This window comes from Pocillopora verrucosa, chromosome 4 (genome assembly GCF_036669915.1).
Source record: "Pocillopora verrucosa isolate sample1 chromosome 4, ASM3666991v2, whole genome shotgun sequence".
Lineage (NCBI taxonomy): Eukaryota > Metazoa > Cnidaria > Anthozoa > Scleractinia > Pocilloporidae > Pocillopora > Pocillopora verrucosa.
In genome coordinates, this window is record NC_089315.1 from 27,122,087 (window position 1) to 27,140,630 (window position 18,544).

The 18,544-nt window shown below is 37.3% G+C and overlaps 1 protein-coding gene and 1 long non-coding RNA gene across 2 annotated transcripts in view; both read right to left on the reverse strand.

Annotated features, from left to right (window-relative positions):
• Positions 1 to 521: 521 nt before the first annotated feature.
• Positions 522 to 18,544, reverse strand: part of LOC131773435 (uncharacterized) — a 55,367-nt gene continuing 37,344 nt past the window's right edge. The window contains exons 48-71 of the mRNA XM_066165210.1: positions 14,025 to 14,162; positions 13,604 to 13,844; positions 12,898 to 13,049; positions 12,219 to 12,446; positions 11,182 to 11,444; positions 10,744 to 10,852; positions 10,036 to 10,380; positions 9,423 to 9,461; positions 9,184 to 9,301; positions 8,575 to 8,646; positions 8,151 to 8,222; positions 7,718 to 7,789; positions 7,536 to 7,607; positions 7,384 to 7,455; positions 7,137 to 7,208; positions 6,839 to 6,910; positions 6,402 to 6,473; positions 5,166 to 6,211; positions 4,672 to 4,859; positions 4,276 to 4,447; positions 3,569 to 3,629; positions 3,103 to 3,295; positions 2,472 to 2,651; positions 522 to 1,985 (exon numbers count right to left, since the gene is read on the reverse strand). Of these exons, the coding sequence (XP_066021307.1) occupies positions 1,863 to 1,985; positions 2,472 to 2,651; positions 3,103 to 3,295; positions 3,569 to 3,629; positions 4,276 to 4,447; positions 4,672 to 4,859; positions 5,166 to 6,211; positions 6,402 to 6,473; positions 6,839 to 6,910; positions 7,137 to 7,208; positions 7,384 to 7,455; positions 7,536 to 7,607; positions 7,718 to 7,789; positions 8,151 to 8,222; positions 8,575 to 8,646; positions 9,184 to 9,301; positions 9,423 to 9,461; positions 10,036 to 10,380; positions 10,744 to 10,852; positions 11,182 to 11,444; positions 12,219 to 12,446; positions 12,898 to 13,049; positions 13,604 to 13,844; positions 14,025 to 14,162 (4,172 nt within the window). The 3' untranslated portion in view covers positions 522 to 1,862. The remainder of the gene's footprint in view (positions 1,986 to 2,471; positions 2,652 to 3,102; positions 3,296 to 3,568; positions 3,630 to 4,275; positions 4,448 to 4,671; positions 4,860 to 5,165; positions 6,212 to 6,401; positions 6,474 to 6,838; positions 6,911 to 7,136; positions 7,209 to 7,383; positions 7,456 to 7,535; positions 7,608 to 7,717; positions 7,790 to 8,150; positions 8,223 to 8,574; positions 8,647 to 9,183; positions 9,302 to 9,422; positions 9,462 to 10,035; positions 10,381 to 10,743; positions 10,853 to 11,181; positions 11,445 to 12,218; positions 12,447 to 12,897; positions 13,050 to 13,603; positions 13,845 to 14,024; positions 14,163 to 18,544) is intronic.
• LOC136280256 (uncharacterized) overlaps positions 15,450 to 18,544 on the reverse strand; it is a 4,847-nt gene continuing 1,752 nt past the window's right edge. The window contains exon 3 of the long non-coding RNA XR_010717204.1: positions 15,450 to 17,262. This is a non-coding gene — a long non-coding RNA (uncharacterized lncRNA). The remainder of the gene's footprint in view (positions 17,263 to 18,544) is intronic.

Sequence of the window (18,544 nt, forward strand, 5' to 3'; positions counted from 1 at the left end):
CTTAATGTAATAATATCTGGTCCTAAATGTAATAAGCCTCCAATGTAGTTGTTTAACTCCACCAGTGTAATGTTGTAATAGTGGACATCCTCCTTTAGATGTTAAAGTGACAGCTGATGCACCAAAAAATCCTCCGGCCAATATTCTTGGCATATTGTGGGCTCGCTGATATTAATCAGCGTCTTTTTACTTGCCATAACAACAATGCACTAGCGGAATTAAATGATTGCATCGGAGGCTTATTACATTTCGGACCAAATGTTATTACATTTAGGATTTTATTACATTTAGGACCAAATCTTATTACATTTAGGACTTTATTACATTTAGGACCAAATCTTATCACATTTAGGACTTTATTACATCTAAGACAGTTTTTACATTTAGGTCTTCAACATACCTATGCGGTTTGCGTCTGATCAAATCCCCCGCACATTTACCTGTTACCAAAACCAGTTTTGGCAACATCTTGGATTTGTCCGAGTGACCGCCATTTTAAATTATTTCGTCTCAAGCTCCGTCATATACTACTGTTAATACTCTCATTTTTAATATTATTATCTCTACCATTATCATTATCGTCATTGGTTTACTACTTTCATTTTCATTAGGATAGTTAATTACATGATTTCGAGTGCAATTTGCAATAAATAGGCACGAGTAAATTTTTTCAAAGACAAACAAAATTGCAGGAGGCGGTAGGGCAAGTGCAATTTGTGGTCTTTGAAAAAATTAACTTAACAAGTGCTTATTTATTCCAAATTGCACAAGAAAAATCATGAGATTACGTATGAAAAATGTACATCAAAAATTCCAGATAGCTTATTATAGTTATGCAGAAGCAAAGCGCGCGCATCAAGTGCAAACATGATTTATTATAACCCGCAAGTGACATGGTGCATTCGGTCAAAACAACCGCGTACGATCAAAACAATAAATTACAATGATATTTCATATCTTTAAGGCGCAAAAAAGGTTCAAAGTCCGGCTAAACAGTTCAAGGAATTGTTCAGTCTGTGTCCGAATCACTTTCGATGAAATGAAATCGTCGTTTGCGAGATTTAACTATGTTTGTTATTAATTTCGGTGTAGAATCGCTGGAGTAAAGTGTTAAGCTGGGTCGGCTCGCAATTTTCGATTTCCTTAGTAATTCCCTTCTCTAAACACCACTTTTTCCAAACTGAAAACCAATGTGTTTTCGTTGTTATAGCTGTTTTTCAGCTGCTGTATTGTTGTTGCAGTGGCGAAAGAAACCTACTTAAAACGCCGGTGATGAGCTATCTGTGAGTTTCATTGACTTTATTGACAATCAGAATGTCTGCTTCGTTACCTATTTGCACTGAATTAACCTTCTACATTGAATTACCTGAAACTGCATTTATCTGAACCAATTAGAACTGAGTATTTTTTCATGTACATTATAATGACCTAAATTCATCATAGTCTATTTTCGTCAACTAATTAATTAATCGAAACTAATGAAGCCGAAACAGAACGGGAACCGACAATCCTCCTCGGAAGCCTCGGGTGTTTCGCCCCTAAATTAATACTTACGAACTTCACATACACTGAGCAGCTATTGTAGAAATTATTTTGAAATGAACTGCTGACTTTCTATCCGTTTGCCATCATAATAACCCACGCAGCACCCTGCACATAATAGAAAGCAGCAATGCAACAAATTTTTTCGATGTTAGGCAAATCGCCGAAAAGCGTTTCTTGTTTCAGTAAAGGCAAGTTAAAAATGAGAAAAAAAACTGACCGAATACTCAGAGAAATCGATGGTGTCACTAATACAACCATTTCAAACTCGGTACCAAATGCGATTGGAAAGCTAATTTCGATTTTTTTCTTTAGTTTCCTCATAGGTATGTATTCCAAACCCCCTCAGCGCACCAGGTTTCTTCCAATACTTCTCGGATGTAACGTGCTGTAGGCCTCTTCTCCTCTGTATCCTCGAAACACAGGTTCATAATCTCATGCAACTACAGAACATGAACAAAACAAAAGAAAGGAAGTTATGTTTTTAATCAGGCAGCTTTTTGTGCATTGCATAAGATAACTGTATCCTTACTTACAGCTTTATATAAAGCAGTGACAATTTTTTAGAGGTCAAGAGAAGAGTTACAATTTTACCATGAGACTGATGGCGAAACTTACGATAACAACGCCCTGGCAAGATAATTCGACGAAATACACCGTTGTGGTCTGGAATACTTGTAAGGGTCATTTTGTTTCGTAATCTTGCTGCACCGTAGTTAATTAACTATTACTGAATATATGAAAAATAGATGTCAGCTTTCTTTTGTGTCCACTAAAGCTAAGGCAACCAATTAAAAGATGGTAAACAATCTACATGCGGTTCTTAATCTTGACGGTTTTTCTTTAACCAGGGATCAGTAATTGCAAATCAACCGAGCTGTTTTTAGGTCGTCATAAGTACCAACTGACACTGACTTCATAGTAATTACCTTAACGTATTCACTGGAGCCATGGCAGTGTCCTAGTAAGGTTGCTAGTAAATGTCCGAACTGCTTTATGTCGTGGCTATAGCAACTCTGTTCGTCGGCTGCCGAGTTTGTGAACGCACCTGCGTCATCTGCTTTAGACGCTTGAGAAAATCCACCCAGAACGGCTTTGATCGGAGGTACCTGTAAACGTGTCGATCTTGTCAAATTCGCTTCGTAGACCTCGTTCATGATGGCGGGATTATCGCCAATCTTTTATTTGCCCGCTAGAAAGCCAACTTGGTCACGCTCTTGGGTGAAATTGTTATTTCGTTACACTAGCTAACTACACTAATTACACTAACTACAAGAACACTAATTTTAGATAAATATCAAATGAGGCCCGACATGCGTGGATGAGGTGTACAGTAAAGGATTTTAAAACTTTCTCAAGTGAAACCCATTGCAAATGGTCTCGTGCATTAAGAGACACGATTTTTACTTTTTCTACATTTCTTATGTTATTGCTTATTAGACTAGAATTGGCACCACAACAAATCTATCGTAAGAGAATTTAGGCGAGACTAAGATAATTTGACGGCTATCAATGGACTGCGAAAGTTTTCAGGCTCTAAAACATCAGTTATCAACTTACTCTTGGACAATGCCTGATCAAAATGTTGCCAGTTGTGATGTTGTTATGAGATATTCCATGATTCAAAAGATGTTCTATAGCGGTGATGACGTCACAAACTACAGCGCATACCGCGTCGAAGTTGATAACAATTCCTTTCTCCGAAAGAAAATCTTCCAAAGTGGAGCTCGACTCAAAATCGTAACAAATGAGCCTTAACAAAATTCAGAAGAAATGAAGAGTTAATTAAGAGGAGAACGTACAGTAAAAATTATGTGATAAATCAGCACTTACAATATCAATAAGGTTCCTTACGTACAGTAAGGAAATGTCATACTTAAAACAGTGCACTTTAAATTAAAAAAATGAAAATTTAACTTAATTAAAATAATTCAAAGTTTCCGTCGGCCATGTCCATGTTCTTAGTTCAGTTCGAGACAACTACAGTTTAAATGACCGTTACAGAGTTAGGCCAATGATAACTTACCAACTACTTCCTTGTATGCCATGAATCTTCTTCTTGCCATGTTCAATACTCTGTTCAGACGCTAAAAATCAACAACCGCAGCAGTATAATAACTAAATGACCTAGACATTTAGCAGCCCACTGTTACCCGAAACAAAACTAGGTACTTACTTCTACTATAATAACCCCCTGCCTCTCTTACGATATAGTTTCTCCGCATTTTGGAGTAAATAAAAAAGCACCATAAGCCTTAAATATGTCAACCTGCTAGTTCCAACTTCAAAATCAGCCCTAAAATTAACCACGTGCGATCAGCTGCACACATTCTGATTGGTTCTCACTCATGATCTATTGGAGGACAGATGTATTGATGACGTCATCATCAAAACTTTTTTAATTATTTATTATATAAAAAAAATAGATTTAAAGTTGCCGTGCGTCTGTTGTGTAATAGATCACAGAGGACGTCAAAATGTGGTAAGACCATCGTGACACACTCGGATGCGCCTCGTGTGTCACTTTTTTGTTCTGGCCACATTTTGACGTCATCTGTGATCTATTACTGAACAGACGCACGGCAACTTGGAATCTATTTGTTAATCAGAGCTGCTCCTGTTTTTCTGTGGATTTTGGTTTTTCGCGTTTTTTGCTGAGTCTCTGAAATGAGTGTATTTTCTTACACATGGGCAGAAATTTCAGATGTATTTTTAGTAAAGATGGTCACTTACCTTTAGAGTGCCAGCGATAATGAAGAAGATTGTCTTGCGGGTCTTCACTACTAGAAAGACCTTCAACTATATCGATCTCTCGAGTCCAGTCTTCCTTCATTTCCTTTCCGAAGTACTTCAGTAATACCATACCAAGTACTCCTTCTTCCTCGCACCAAGCTGTGACGTAACCCTACATAGCAAGGATACAGCAAGGGGACACAATTTCCTCGTTTGCAGAATCGTTTTGCGTTTGCATAATAGGACCATCCATAGGAGCACTTACGGAAATATCGATCGATGTATTCATGGTTGGTTTATAATGACAGACCTAAATGTATGTTTGAAACCTACCTTTAACTTACTTCAGTAGGTATCTATTGAAAAGTTCAGATATATATTTTTACAGGTTCTTACCGTTGAACGCTTTCCTATGGTATCTTCTTGAAAGATATCCACTACCTCGATCAGCTTTAACCTAGTCTTCACTAGTTTCCTTTGCTGTTCCTGTTTTTCCACAATTTTTTTAATCGGCCGGGGACTGGATTCAGCAATGGAGACTAAAGTGTTTTCAGCATTTGTTCTCAGGCAGTCCATAGATTGATCTAGAAATAGAAAGGAAAAGATAATTTATCACGTTAACGGAGTTCGTAGCCAACTTGGACAAAAGGTTCAGATAAGGAACCATGACAACTTCATACTGGGCTCTCAGCTTTCTGAGAGGTCTTTTTACATATGCAACTTGTTGTAACTTTCAAAGTGAATATTGTACTGAAAGTTGTACTTTTGGAAAACATGAAGATGCAAAAAGAAAAGTGCATTTTTTCAAAGAAATCATCGCCTACTAAGTCCATGGAAAATGTAACAACAATTGAATATTAAAAAGTGAATCTTGTCATTTTTCGACCCACCTCCAGCGCGACTATTCAAAGACTTCATAACCATGCCGGTAATATTTTTCCTCTTTCTGGCTAAGCTTTGTTTCGTTCTCTCTGTCGAAAATGTATACAGGATTGGATTAAGGGAAGAGTTGAGCGGAAGAACAAACACTGCGATCCACACGAAGGCAATTTTGTCCGGATCGTAGAAATTTCCTGTCAGGGACAAAATGCTGATAATTATTATAGGCATCCAGCAGCAGAAGTCGGTCATCACAATGAAAATAAGTCTCTTAGCCATTGCAGATTCTTTGTTCAAACTCGTTGATCGAACAGCGCGGGCAGAGCGCTTGACCGTCCAAAACATTAAGATGTACGCCACCAAGATAAACGTGAACGAAACGAAGTTTAAACCGATGAAAAAAGCGGCGGAATATTCCCAGCCGGCAGGGGTTCCTTCGGATAGTTGAAGAGGAAGGCAAACAGCTGAGCGACTGTAAAAACCGAAATCACCACTTTTATCGTAAAAATAGTCTATTCCGGTGATTGGTATCACGGAGATGACTACACCAAGTATCCACACGGCTGCGCAAGTGAATACGGCAGACTTATAGGTAAGACGCTTAAACTTGAAAGGGAAGATGATGCAAATAAATCTGTCGATGGTGATGACTGTTAAAATCAGCACTGATACCTCGCTTGAGAGCATGGATAGGACTCCAATAACTTGACAGCCTATACCAGCCCTCCATTTTGAGTCATGCTTAAAATATTCACCCTGCCATCTCGCATCCACAATTGCAATTGTCAAAAGATAGATACCCATAAACATGTCGGCTACGGCAAGATTTGTTAGCAAGAATGAATGAACCCTGTTCTCTTCTTTATCAATTATTCGCCATATTATGACAAGAAGGTTGCCGAGGAAGGCGAGGATCCCAAGAATCCAAATGCAAATCTGAAGCGTTTTGTTCTTCATCAGGTCGTCACAGCTGGAGAACTCATCGGTAGGAGAATCACAAGTAATTCCTTCCACGGATTTCTCAGCGTAACAACAAAGGATGAAACGATCTAGTTTCCTGTTGGAATTTTTTCAAGACGAAAACACTTTACATCTGAACTACAATGTCATCAATCAAATAAGAAATGATACGTGGAATAATCTATATACACATATTTTGTCGACTGACAGGTTACATCATTATGAAGTATCCAATTTAGATAGACAAAAAAACGTAGCTATTAATATATCAATTGTAAAATACTTACAGATACTTGAGGCTAGTCAGCTCATTGAATGCATCTGTAGGTACGTTAGCTAATCTATTGTTGTCCAAGTACCTGTTTTTATCAAGAAGAACACTTGATTGACCTGTTCAAAAGTTTTTATTTGAAGTTGAATATCTGCACACAGGCTTGATGAAATAGAGAAGAGTAATACTTAATCACTGCACAAAGAATGGTCTTAAGCTATTTGGAAAACGAATTGTCCACACTTAAGCTGACGAACAAGGGTAAAATAAAGTAAAAGCGTTTGGTAGCTAATACGTCCTTTGGTTCAATCTCAGACTGATCGAGCATTGTAACTTATTTCTCTTTTACCACTGACCTCATTTATTTTACGGACATTACACCTACACCGTACTTCAGCGTAGATAAATCACCACAGATAGACTCCCTCAAGGCTGAAAATTCCAACTACTTACAAATATTTCAGTGCACTGAGCCCTTGAAGCGTTTCCTTTGTCACTGTTTTCAGCTCGTTGCTGCTTAGATTTCTGTCGAATGAGAGACGTTAAACAAAATCTCAACACGATTTATAGGCGAATTTACACCCTCTTCACGTGTATCTCAATGTCACTTTTCAGCCTACTTTAAACAATGAGCACAATCAAAATTCAATTAAGAAAACTATCATGGTTTGAACAAGAAGTTATCAAATTTTCCCTTTAAAGCAGATTAAGTAATTTGAGAAGACATTAATTTGCTCATCTCAGCACTCACAAGACTTCCAACTTGGAGAGATCTTTGAACAAGCCATTTGGCAATGCTGTCAGCTTGTTTTCCTGAAGGTACCTTATAAAAATTAGAAATCCATTATTACATTTCGAATATGTCTTATAAAGCATTAGGTTAGACATATGGCTTCACTGCGTAACTTAACTCCTCATCCTAACCCTTCGGTTTGTTTTGAATAGCAATGGTATGACTTTGGCGATTGACTTAGACCAAAAGAGATCCTTTTACTTACAAATGAGTCATGTTGCTTTTGTTGCCAAAAACGCCATACTGCAAATTCATCAGTTGGTTTGCGCGTAAACCCCTAAAAACAAAGGCGAAATAATGCTTTGAAAGTTTTCAGTCTTTGTCAGCTTTCAAATGTTACTGAAAAGGAGTACTTACAAAATATTCAAATTTGACAATGCATCAAACACCCCACTTCTGATACTGCTAAGAAGGTTACTTCCTAAGTCACTGAAATAAAATAGACATTTTCTTGAGCTCAGTCCATGAAGATCTTCTCGATCGTCGTTTCATGATGTTATGCAATGTGAAAGAATGAGATTATATTTGGAGATACTCACAGGACTTTTAGATTAGGGAGCTCGCTGAGTGCTCCGATAGGAAGAATTCGAAGAAAGTTAGAATTCAGTCTCCTGCAGAGAACACAAGAAAGCCTTTGAGTACGATTCTAACAGTTCCTTTCAACAAATCTAAGCAATAATGCGAGACGGATGCATTGAGATGTCGTCGTCAGCCCTCTCCCAAACGCTTACTACGTTACCCTGGCTATCCATTTCTCCTAGTCACACAAGCAACCACACCAGCCTGATCTGGTCGTTTGAGATTCCTTCAGGATGATGGTTCGAATGAAGCAATGGGGAGGAATGTCCCTATCGGCCCTGATAACATTTGAGGTGAGAAAGATGACAAGTTCGCCAGCAAATATACTGTTGAGGATTCTCTGGAATGATCTAATTGATATTTATTAATCTATAATTGCCATCCAATACTCACAGTGTAGTAACAGAAGATAGGTTGTGAAAACATTCTTCATCTAAGTGGAGCAGATTATTGAAGCTAAGGTCACTGTTTCAAAAAGAACACTTGACTTATTAACTTGATATCTCTAAAATGTATAGTTTTTCGAGGAGTATCATTCAACTCGTTATCGATGATCTTTCAAGATATCGAATGCAGCAAGAAACCTGGATAGTCCTATTCTAATTGTGCTCTCCATACTTGCAGAATAAATTTCGTAGACACGTATTGTGTACTGTAAAATAAATTATTTTTGTCTTAGCTAACCCAAGGATAGCGTGAGGAATCAGAGAGTTGGTTAAATATACATACATTTATTTTACATCTTTAAAGTTTTCGCATGTCAAGCAAAACCTAACACTACCACTAATAAAAACAGAGAATAAGGCGTTCAACTCACATATACTCGAGTATTGTAAGGTCTGAAAACTCCTTCTCGTGAAGTTGCGAGATCCGATTTTGACGAAAAACCCTGGTAAATATGATATTATTAGTGACACATTATTTTGTACGGTGAAAAATATAGCCTTCATAAGGAATCATCAAAACTAGAACTAAAGAAACCAAACAAGGAAACCTTATCAGCAGGCTAAAATTCGCTAAAAAACATCAAGAGGAGGAAAAATCCCTCGAAAAAATCTTCCTAACCAAAATCATCAATGAACGGCTTAGAGTATGCACGTAAGTAATGTAGAGAGTTTACGCATGACGTTTACAGCTTCAATTTCCTCAAATTCTGAAATGAACACAGCAGCAGGATCGTTTTTTGTGTAATAACCTTCTCTGAACATAAATCTATTCCTCCACATCAAAATATTTCCACCTCAGAATGCAAACGGCTGGAAAAAGGCGCTAATGAGTTCAATATTCCTTTTGCCGTTTGACGGTTGCCGTAAACATCATGCCAAATCGCTTTATTTTGTTCAGTGTATGTAAGCAGAAAGACTTGGTAATTGTAAGCATAATGAGTAGTGATAATGATGATAAGCAGGGAAATGGTTAAACATACACTGCTCCAGTATTTGAGGGAAGATTACTCGGTATAGCCAGCAACTTTTCTCCAATAACCAGAATCCTCTTGTCGTATACTTCACCAAACTCCTTACACTCGCAGCTTGATGGGCACTCTAAAAACGATTTTCGACATTCAGTTACCATCTACCATTATTTTTCCACCCTTTCATCATTTGCATAAAAACTGGAAAAAATTATTTCAAACAGTCAGTTTATCGATGAAGATTCCATTACCTCGATGAAGTGAGCAAGACGATCCTTCCCAATCTTGAGCTGAAAAATGGAAAACTTAGATATAGCCACTAATTTATAATTAAGGCATTAATAACGACTAGCCCTAATGGCTTTGTCGCAGCCATTGATATAATCCTTCTTTTTGCGGTTCAAAACTTTTTTCCCCCAGGTGGAATCTCAAACTCCGAAATTGTGACATCTATCACAAACAAGCACAGATTTTGACATACGATTTCCTCAATTTAGCACCATTAATTCCAATGCAGAGAAGTGGGAGAAAAATCAAACATCGTCAAAGGTACTCCACTACGCATTTCAGTTGGCATTTTACCTTTGTTTGGAGGAATGATTGAATACTGCTCCTCATCAAACTCTCTGCCGCGAGCTAATAGACAAAGTTTCATATTTCACCGAAAAACATCTCCACCTCATGTTTAGGAAAGTGACCCAAAGACCAATTAAGCCTACTTCAACCTCAAGTTACATTGATTTGGTCATCCACTGGATTTTTATCTTTTAATTCCAGAACTTTTAATTCCATTTCACTGAGGCTTTTGCATATAAAACAGGTCGATATATTTTCAAAATTTAAAATTATTGAGATATAACATACTTCTAATAGAATGATAAAAGGCCTTGAATCTTGTCATTCGCAAACCCTCAATACAGCGGAGAACAATTGTGAAATGATTTGATGAGGAAATGACAACCGGAGGATGCATATAGCCGCAAAATTTTCCTATCGCGGTCGCAGATAAATCACGTCCATCAAAGATTTCAAGGAAACACGTCTCGCATCTGGGGTGGTTCGCGAGTAAAAACTCTTGGAATTCCAAACGAATGATGTGGTTTTTCTGGACGGTGATGTGCCATTTGCAAGAGGTATCATCTGGAAGATTTCCGGGATATGAAGGAGAGAAGAAATATCCTATTTCGTTGGTTAAGTTCTCGCTGCAAGCTGAAAGAGAAACTACAGATGAAGGCAAAAATTTTAAGAATTGTCTGCCTTTACAACCTGACCGGTGTTACCAGACACGAAGTACATGTACAGTGCCTCATGAGCGCAAATGACAGCGGCAGCATCGTCCTAGAGTTGCGCGATAACAATTTCAATTGCTTCGAAAACACAAGTGTCTCAAAGTTTAGTGGCAATGACGCCCTTACGTAATTTCATTTAAAAAAAATTCTTCCCCCTTCTATCTCATCACATTGTTATACTCCACCTTTTTTCGCCGACAGTGGCTTCACTGTGCAATTTATTCGTAATTTCATTAAAAAAAAATTCTTCCCCCTTCTATCTCATCACATTGTTATACTCCACCTTTTTTCGCCGACAGTGGCTTCACTGTGCAATTTATTCCCTCGTCGATGTACAGCCCTGTCAACGCTATTAAGTCTTCTCTCCTCTCCATTTCCGCTTTTATAAGCACCTTTCTCGGAAATGAAACAATTTCTACAATTAATTACTAATCTCATCGCAGTTTCTAGTGCCTGAAGGCTTTATTAGTGCGCTTACGATTTTGGTGGTGCGGGGATGGGATAAGTATGATAGATTAAGGTTCGCGTGGCAACTCAGAAAAAGTTTCCACCAAATGTAAACGATATGTCCGCACAGTTTTATGGACGGCTTGTTTTGATGTAACTTATTGTACTAACATCGAAAAGATGACGGTTTTATCCAATCGACGAAAGCAAAGAATAAGTAGGTCTACTTCGTTTGAGCAAATCGAAGAAAAGGTGAAGAAGCATAATTCTATACCTGAAAGTCTGACATGGAGCTGAGCTGAACCTGACCATAAACCCAGTCCCCCCGGGTGACGCCTTTTGAGATCCAAATAGGTATTTCACGAGACGTTTTTGCCTTCCGGTAAACTGTCAATGCTTTCTCCCCAGGTCCTTGCAGCATGTAACGAAACCGTAGACATCGACTCTTGCCATCATGCGACGCATCGTAAAGAGGACTCATAAAAAGAGCACTTTGATTGACGTGGGCCGTAATGCCATCTGCCACAAGTCTGCCAACTGAGAACATATTGAGTTCAGTTCTATTAGCAAAAAGAACTTTATAACATTCATTCATCAGTAACCATAAGTTTGATCACAGACCAAGAGCTATGATCTCGCCGAACGATTGCCAAAATAATGAAAACCTCTAAACGAAAGTCGACTTGCCCGTACCGAGACCTCCGCCGTTTCAGAGCATACCCACACAACCGGACACAAGCCACTCTGGAACGAATTAAAGTTTATTGATCGTGACCCTCAATACTACATGCGCAGGGTCAAAGAGGCAATTCATATAAGACTTCACCCTAACAATATCAAGAGGGATAGTGGAATAGAAATTCCAGAAGCGTATATGCCCACAATCAAAAAACACAACAACAGGAGAGCCGTGCGACAGCGCACCGCCGAGGGAGTAAATCACTGAGTGAACAGCAAGGATCGAAATGCACCAATCAGAGCTGTTGAAAAAACAACTAATCACAGTAGAGCATCATGCTTTATAAGATCACGCATGACCAGTCGACCTCATTGCCTGAAGAAGACTGGCAGTATGCAGTCGAAACGTCGCGATCTACTTCACATGTGAGTTCATCGTGAGACAAACGAAAAAACTTAGCTTTTATTGTTATTTTTTATTACGATGAATAACCACAACCTTTTCTACGAAACCATACCATTTTCATAACGAAAAGACATACCTTACTTATTTAACAGCATTAACAGCATCCTATCAATTACAAGGTAGGATTAAGCTTTACAGATAATTTCTGCTCATAACAGAACACTTGCCTTTTCTGTCCTTGCATGTTCTGGAGTCGTTAACCTCAACTTCTCCAGTTATCTTATCCCTGACTGTTTCCCAGGATTTGGAGTCTCCTGCTTCAGTTCCACAGCCATATGACATGCGCAGAATCTCTTTTATTGGGACAGGGTAACTCCATATATTGAGGCCACTCAGTTTGCCAAGAACAGCTGAGTCACTGTTGTTCGTTTTCCTGAAGCCAACTCTCATGGTTCCTGCAGTTATACGAAACACAAATTGCTTTGAATATATTTTATATGATAGCTAAAAATAATTCAAGATTTTTTTCTCTGCCATAACTAGCTAATTATTGCTGGCTACCTTCCGTTACAGGTTTTTGATAAAATATCTACATTTTTTCAATTAACAAAGTGACATACTTGAAATACATCGCTACCAAACGCCTAAATCGAATAGGGTCTCGTCTAATTATATTTCCTATTATCCCAAAAGAATGTAATCAAACAGATACAGTCCAAAACACTCCACCTTCCAGGCTGTTGCTACTTGGCTTCTGCTCAAGAACGTGTAATATGCATCAGAATATGCTTTATATCTAACGCCTTCCCAATCAACTTGAAATATTTAATTTTTTTCGCTTTTTCTTTGGTTTTTGTTTTTTAGTTGTTGTCCATCTGTGAGAATAGTTTCTTTTCCAGTTATTACCAGCCGTCCAAAATTCAAAATTGGGTCTTCTCCTATGAGCTTCCTTAAAATTCCTGTGACCATCTTTGAATACAGCTAGTAGTCCGATGTTGCCATCATATAGCACACACACGTAGTGCCAAGAATCATCTGTCACGCCCATTAAATATTGACTGTGTATGAAAAGTAATGAAAAAAAGAGTTCTAATTTAAGCAGAAATATCTTTTAAGAAAGAAAACAATGTACACAGAAAGACGTTATAGATCTTTTCACGAGCTTTGAACTAAGAATGGAAGGAAACGTTCATAACAAGGCAAACTCTATCTGTCTCTTCTTCACAATCGAGCTCAAAAGTTACCTTTTTTCTTTTCCAAAATGATTCATATCTCTACCATCGTTGAATTAAAAATGTTTAAAAATCATAAGTTTCCCTGTTTTGAAATTTCGAAGGGTAACATAACTGTTCGAAATTTCTCTGCAAATACTCTGGAAAGCTAACCGTGAATGCTGTGATCTTGGAAAATGCCCAGTAACCCATCCACACACGCCCGAATGGTGGGAGTCATATATATGGATCCCAGAAAAAGCTTCAGCTCTGGCTATTTCATATTTTCATCTTAAGATTAAGTAGTAGTTTTTGCGTAACCCAGGTTCAAGTCATGACTTAATAACACATTTTCAAAAATAATGCAGAAAATAAAGCAGAAAAAAAAAACTTTTCGATACCTTCTATGGCTTCTCAATAGAATATCAAAGGTGTTGTTACCACAATAGAGCCCAAATATTAGCGTTTCATTTTGATCTCCCGATGCCTCAGTTCTATATTCGATAAAGAAACCAACATTTGACGTCTTTAACCAAAAGCAGATGGTGGATCCCCCTTTCGCCTGTCGAATGTCTGAGAATGAGACATAGCCACGGCTACTGTCGGGGAGGTGGATCTCGTAGTTTTGATCGCTGATAATCCCTAAAGCAGAAATATAACATTAAAAATGCACCTTCCTTCAGTCGTCAATCTCTGTAAGAGGCTATTAAGCTTGTTCCAGGGGTTAAGTTGGTAAAACAGACCGAAAGCGACAAAAAAAGGTGAGAGAGGTCGGGGCAAAAAAAAAAACAATGAATGACACAATGTGCCAAAACAACCAACCTTCGTCATCAGCGTCACCACCTATATTAACGTCTGCGTTGAGATAACTGTTGTCAAGATCTCTGTATTTCATTCTTTTCCAACCCCGCGTAATATTCCATCCGCACGACTCCACTGATGTCTCGCACGGACGATCATCTAACAAACGTTAAGGAGGAAGGTTAACTAATAGTAGTAGTAGTTGTTGTAGTAGGAGCAGTAGTAGCAGTAAGAAAAAAAAAATTCGCAGAGGTAGCAGTAGTAGAAGTAATTGAAGTAGTAGTAGTAGAAGTAGTAGTAGTACTAGTAGTAGTAGTAGTAGTATTAGTAGTAGTAGTAGTAGTAGTAGCAGTAGCAGTAGCAGCAGCAGCAGCAGCAGCAGCAGCAGCAGAGGCAGTGGCAGTGGCAGTGGCAGTGGCAGTGGCAGTGGCAGTGGCAGTGGCAGTGGCAGTGGCAGTGGCAGTGGCAGTGGCAGTGGCAGTGGCAGTGGCAGTGGCAGTGGCAGTGGCAGTGGCAGTGGCAGTAGCAGTAGTAGTAGTAGTATTAGTAGTAGTAGTAATAGTAGAAGTAGTAGTAGCAGTGCTAGTAGTAGTAGTAGTAGTAATAGTAGTAGTAATAGTAGTAATATATAGATTTAGCCAAGCCTAAAAGTGGAGCTCTTGTTAGTTTATTTTCTAGCCCCTCATTATAAAAAAAACTGAAAATATATTCCTTTGAGCGTGACTGATAATTTTGGTTTAGGAAAATGAGCCAAAACTGAAAGAAACGACGGTAAACTACTTCGAGTCTTGACATCACCAGTCGATTGAAGAGTATACACGTGATAACAGTGAATTAGTAAATCAAGACGCCAGAATCGTATGGGCTTCTCTTTTATCTTCTCTTGAAGTTTCCAGGTTTGACTGCTTGTTTCATGATTATCCTCTGGCGGGAAACACACGGCGTCTCTTAGAGATTCTTTCTGTTATTTGATTCGGTAACCTCTGATGTAACTACTTGCAATGTAGGTTTCTTTTAGCCAACTTCCTATGATCTTAGCAACTCTAGCTAATGAAGAACGAAATTTTTTCTAACATGTTTCTTGCACTGCAAAAGTTTGCTTTAAAAGACAAGTTAAAGCTAAAATGTCGTGATTAAAACTCGATGACGAAGAGAGACTTGGGATTCGATCATGGAGACATTAGTGGAAAACTTGAGATAATACCTAGATTTCATTTTTACATCACAGTAATCAATTGCAAACATCAATCAAGTTTTATCTTAAGTTTTAAAACTGAGTTGATGTTGTTATTGGCTTTAATAAATGGGTTGAAAATTTTTTGATGGCATTTTCTCATGTTTGCATATAGTTGAATCATTGCAACATGTTAACATGAAACACAAATTTTATTGATATGTAAAAAGTATTCATTTGACTATCTATTAGCAGGTTGTTGTATTATATTTCAACCCAACTAATTTTCACAATTTGTGAACACCATTACAAAATAATTAGTCAGGGAAACATACATCATGTTTGAAATGTTGTGTCCATAGTAAGCAAACAGGATTGAAGAACGTGTATGTGGGAATAGGCTCTCTTGTCTGTATTGTTAATTAGCTTATCACTCCTGTTGCCAATGTTTTGATGAGGTTGGGCTGTCAAGGTAAAGGAACAGATGATTTTAGTAGGCAGTGATTTTTTTCAAACTTGGAAACTATCATCATGAAAGCCATAGTTGTGCCTGGTAACTCATTCTTATTCTGATAAACTAGTTTTAAGAAGGATACAATCTTTTATTACAAATATTTGATTCACAGGGTGTGCACAAATATTTAATTTAACTATACTTTTATAGCCTATACCAATCCCTACACATGATGAAATGTCAGTAGGATCAATGGAAAAATTTACCAAACATCTGCAAGACTTGATGTAATTATTTTAATTACATGAATATTAACTGATACTAGGAGATCTAAGAATATTCAAAAGAATGTAAATTGTTTTTGAAAAATTAGAACTCAGCATAGGCCAAATAAACAAGATTCTTAGAAAAAGAAATATGTATTAATGAAAAAAGCTAAGCAACCTTTTTACTGGTTTTTTATGTTGAAGACACACACACATGTAGATTTCTTATAAACCTGTAGGTCGAGCCTGCCATGACTTCCAAAATTTTGATGCACACCTCAAAAGGAGAAGAAATAAATTTCAAGTTTCTAGTTATACAGTTTAAGTTTGTCAGGTGAAATTAATTCAAACAAAAAATTTTTCACAACTAATTTGATAGGTTAGTCTACTTAGAACAATCAACTTCATGTACAAATAACACTACATATGTATGAATGATGCACAAAACAACTATCTGTGGTAAGAGGGCAGGCTTTCCTTCCTTCATTTAAAAAAATACTGAGGTTATCATCTTTCCACAAGCTCAGTGGAAAGTGAGAGTGTGAGAGACTGATAGTGACTACGTTATTTGAGTAAATATCCAGAGAAGGATAAAAAGCAAGATATGGTCTGCACAACTTTCCTATTTCAATTTTATAACCTATTAAGCTAAGTCATTTATATTCTTGCTTTGTGCATTACGCAGATGCCAATAAATTTAACTTTCATGAAGGTCAAAGTGAAAACATGAATTAAAATAGCAGAGCCCACTTTAATTTCAGTCCTAACTAAAGGAGAACCTTTGCTTTTCCAGTTTCCCACCCTTTAAAACTCACATATCTTGTGACCAATTCCTTATATCAATGTTAAGCTCAGGTATGAGTATTGGTAAGAAACACCATGCATTAAGGAAAGCTTGAGCAAGAGTATTTAATGCAATTCAAATAAAAATATCACATGTTACAATGTGGCAACTTACACAGCAAAATTATATAATCATACATTCCAAACAAAGACAGTCAGATAACCTGCTTCAACTTTTGAGGGCTTGAGGTAGAAAGAAATAAATATGGTAAACAATTACAATTAATACAAAGTTGAAAGTTTAAAAGCTAAGAGATATACATTATAGTCATCAAATCCTATGCATTTTAACAGTTCCACTGACACAAAGGCATTTTTCTAAAGTTATTTCATAGCCTATGACTGTACAGGTCATGTGGGTGGTTCCTGCTTGGGGACTGACATTTCAATTACCTCAGGAAACTGTAATCATCAGAATTGCAAGCCAAGGTGTATTTACCATGTGCACAAGTTTCAAAAGTAGTGACCTATTTGTTACAGTCGAGTTCACTCCTTTTTGACGCCATCTTCAGCTTGATCATCCTGTTACATGTGAAAACATCAAATGTTACTCACATATTCAAATACTTGCTTGAATCAAAGTTATAATTTTTTTAATAACCTGCTTCCTTTAACGCTTTAATTCCTGATGGTGACTAGCATCTAATTTCCCCTTTCAATATCACCCCTGAATCAAACATTAAGATTATGAAAATAAAGGCAATAATAATAAACTAAAGAACCTCTTAATTGTTAAACAAATTCTCCCTGCCAGCACATAACAAAATGTATTTAGAACAGTATGGAGAATATGCATACTGATGTTAGGGTGTAAAGGGTTAATAGTGCTCCAAAATAAATAGTGTTGGAGAGAAAGATAGAAAATTCTTGAAACATTCTATGTTAAATGAAACTTTGTTATGTTACAGACTGGTGAGTTGCGACAGCGATGAAAACATCTGTGAAGCTACAATAACAATTACCTTTCCATGTAAAAAAACTATGACAAAGCATGATATAGATAAATTTAATCTCACACAGTTTGAATGTAGAATCCGAAATCTAATAAACTTACTAGTGAATAGGAAAAAGCTCTATGTGTTTTTCCTGCTTCTGTCATTCTAAATATTACAAATCAATCATGCCACCACTTTAGTGTGATTTTTTTTTTTAAGATGTGTACTTTTACTTATGGTCATCTATTTTTAGTATCCATCTTTTACCAGCAAGTCCACACTGGTGATTTAACACATTGTAAGCAAACCCTACAACTTATTAAATTTTATTTGATCAAAAACATGAAGGGCAATATAAGAGGAAATTGGCTAGCACAATTCAAGTTTCCTTTCTTAAGTATTCTGTGATCATTTCTTCTACCATAGGGTAAGGTTTACAGTTTCCCTCATTTCATTGTCTTCTGTTCATCTGTTTGCTTTCCTAACAATCTTAACCACTGTTGCCAACAAATGCAAGAAGCACATAAAATGTTTACAGTTATTAACACTTTAATTCCAGAGAGTGACTAGGGTCTAATTTCTCCTTTCAATATCATCCCTAAATCAAGCATTAAGGTCATGAGAATAAAGGAAATCTTAATCTTTTAAAGAACCTCTTGATTGTTAAACAAATTCTCCTTCCCAGCACATCAGGAAATGTATAGAGAACAGCATGGAGAATATGCATGCTGATATTAGGGTGTAATGGGTAAAAGACATCATGTCATCGGTTTTATATATGAAGAGTATTGCTTGAACATATAATTGTGGTAAATGTAAGTGCCTGGTGAACATCAGTCTATGGTCTTCTACTCTTCCACCTTGGAGGG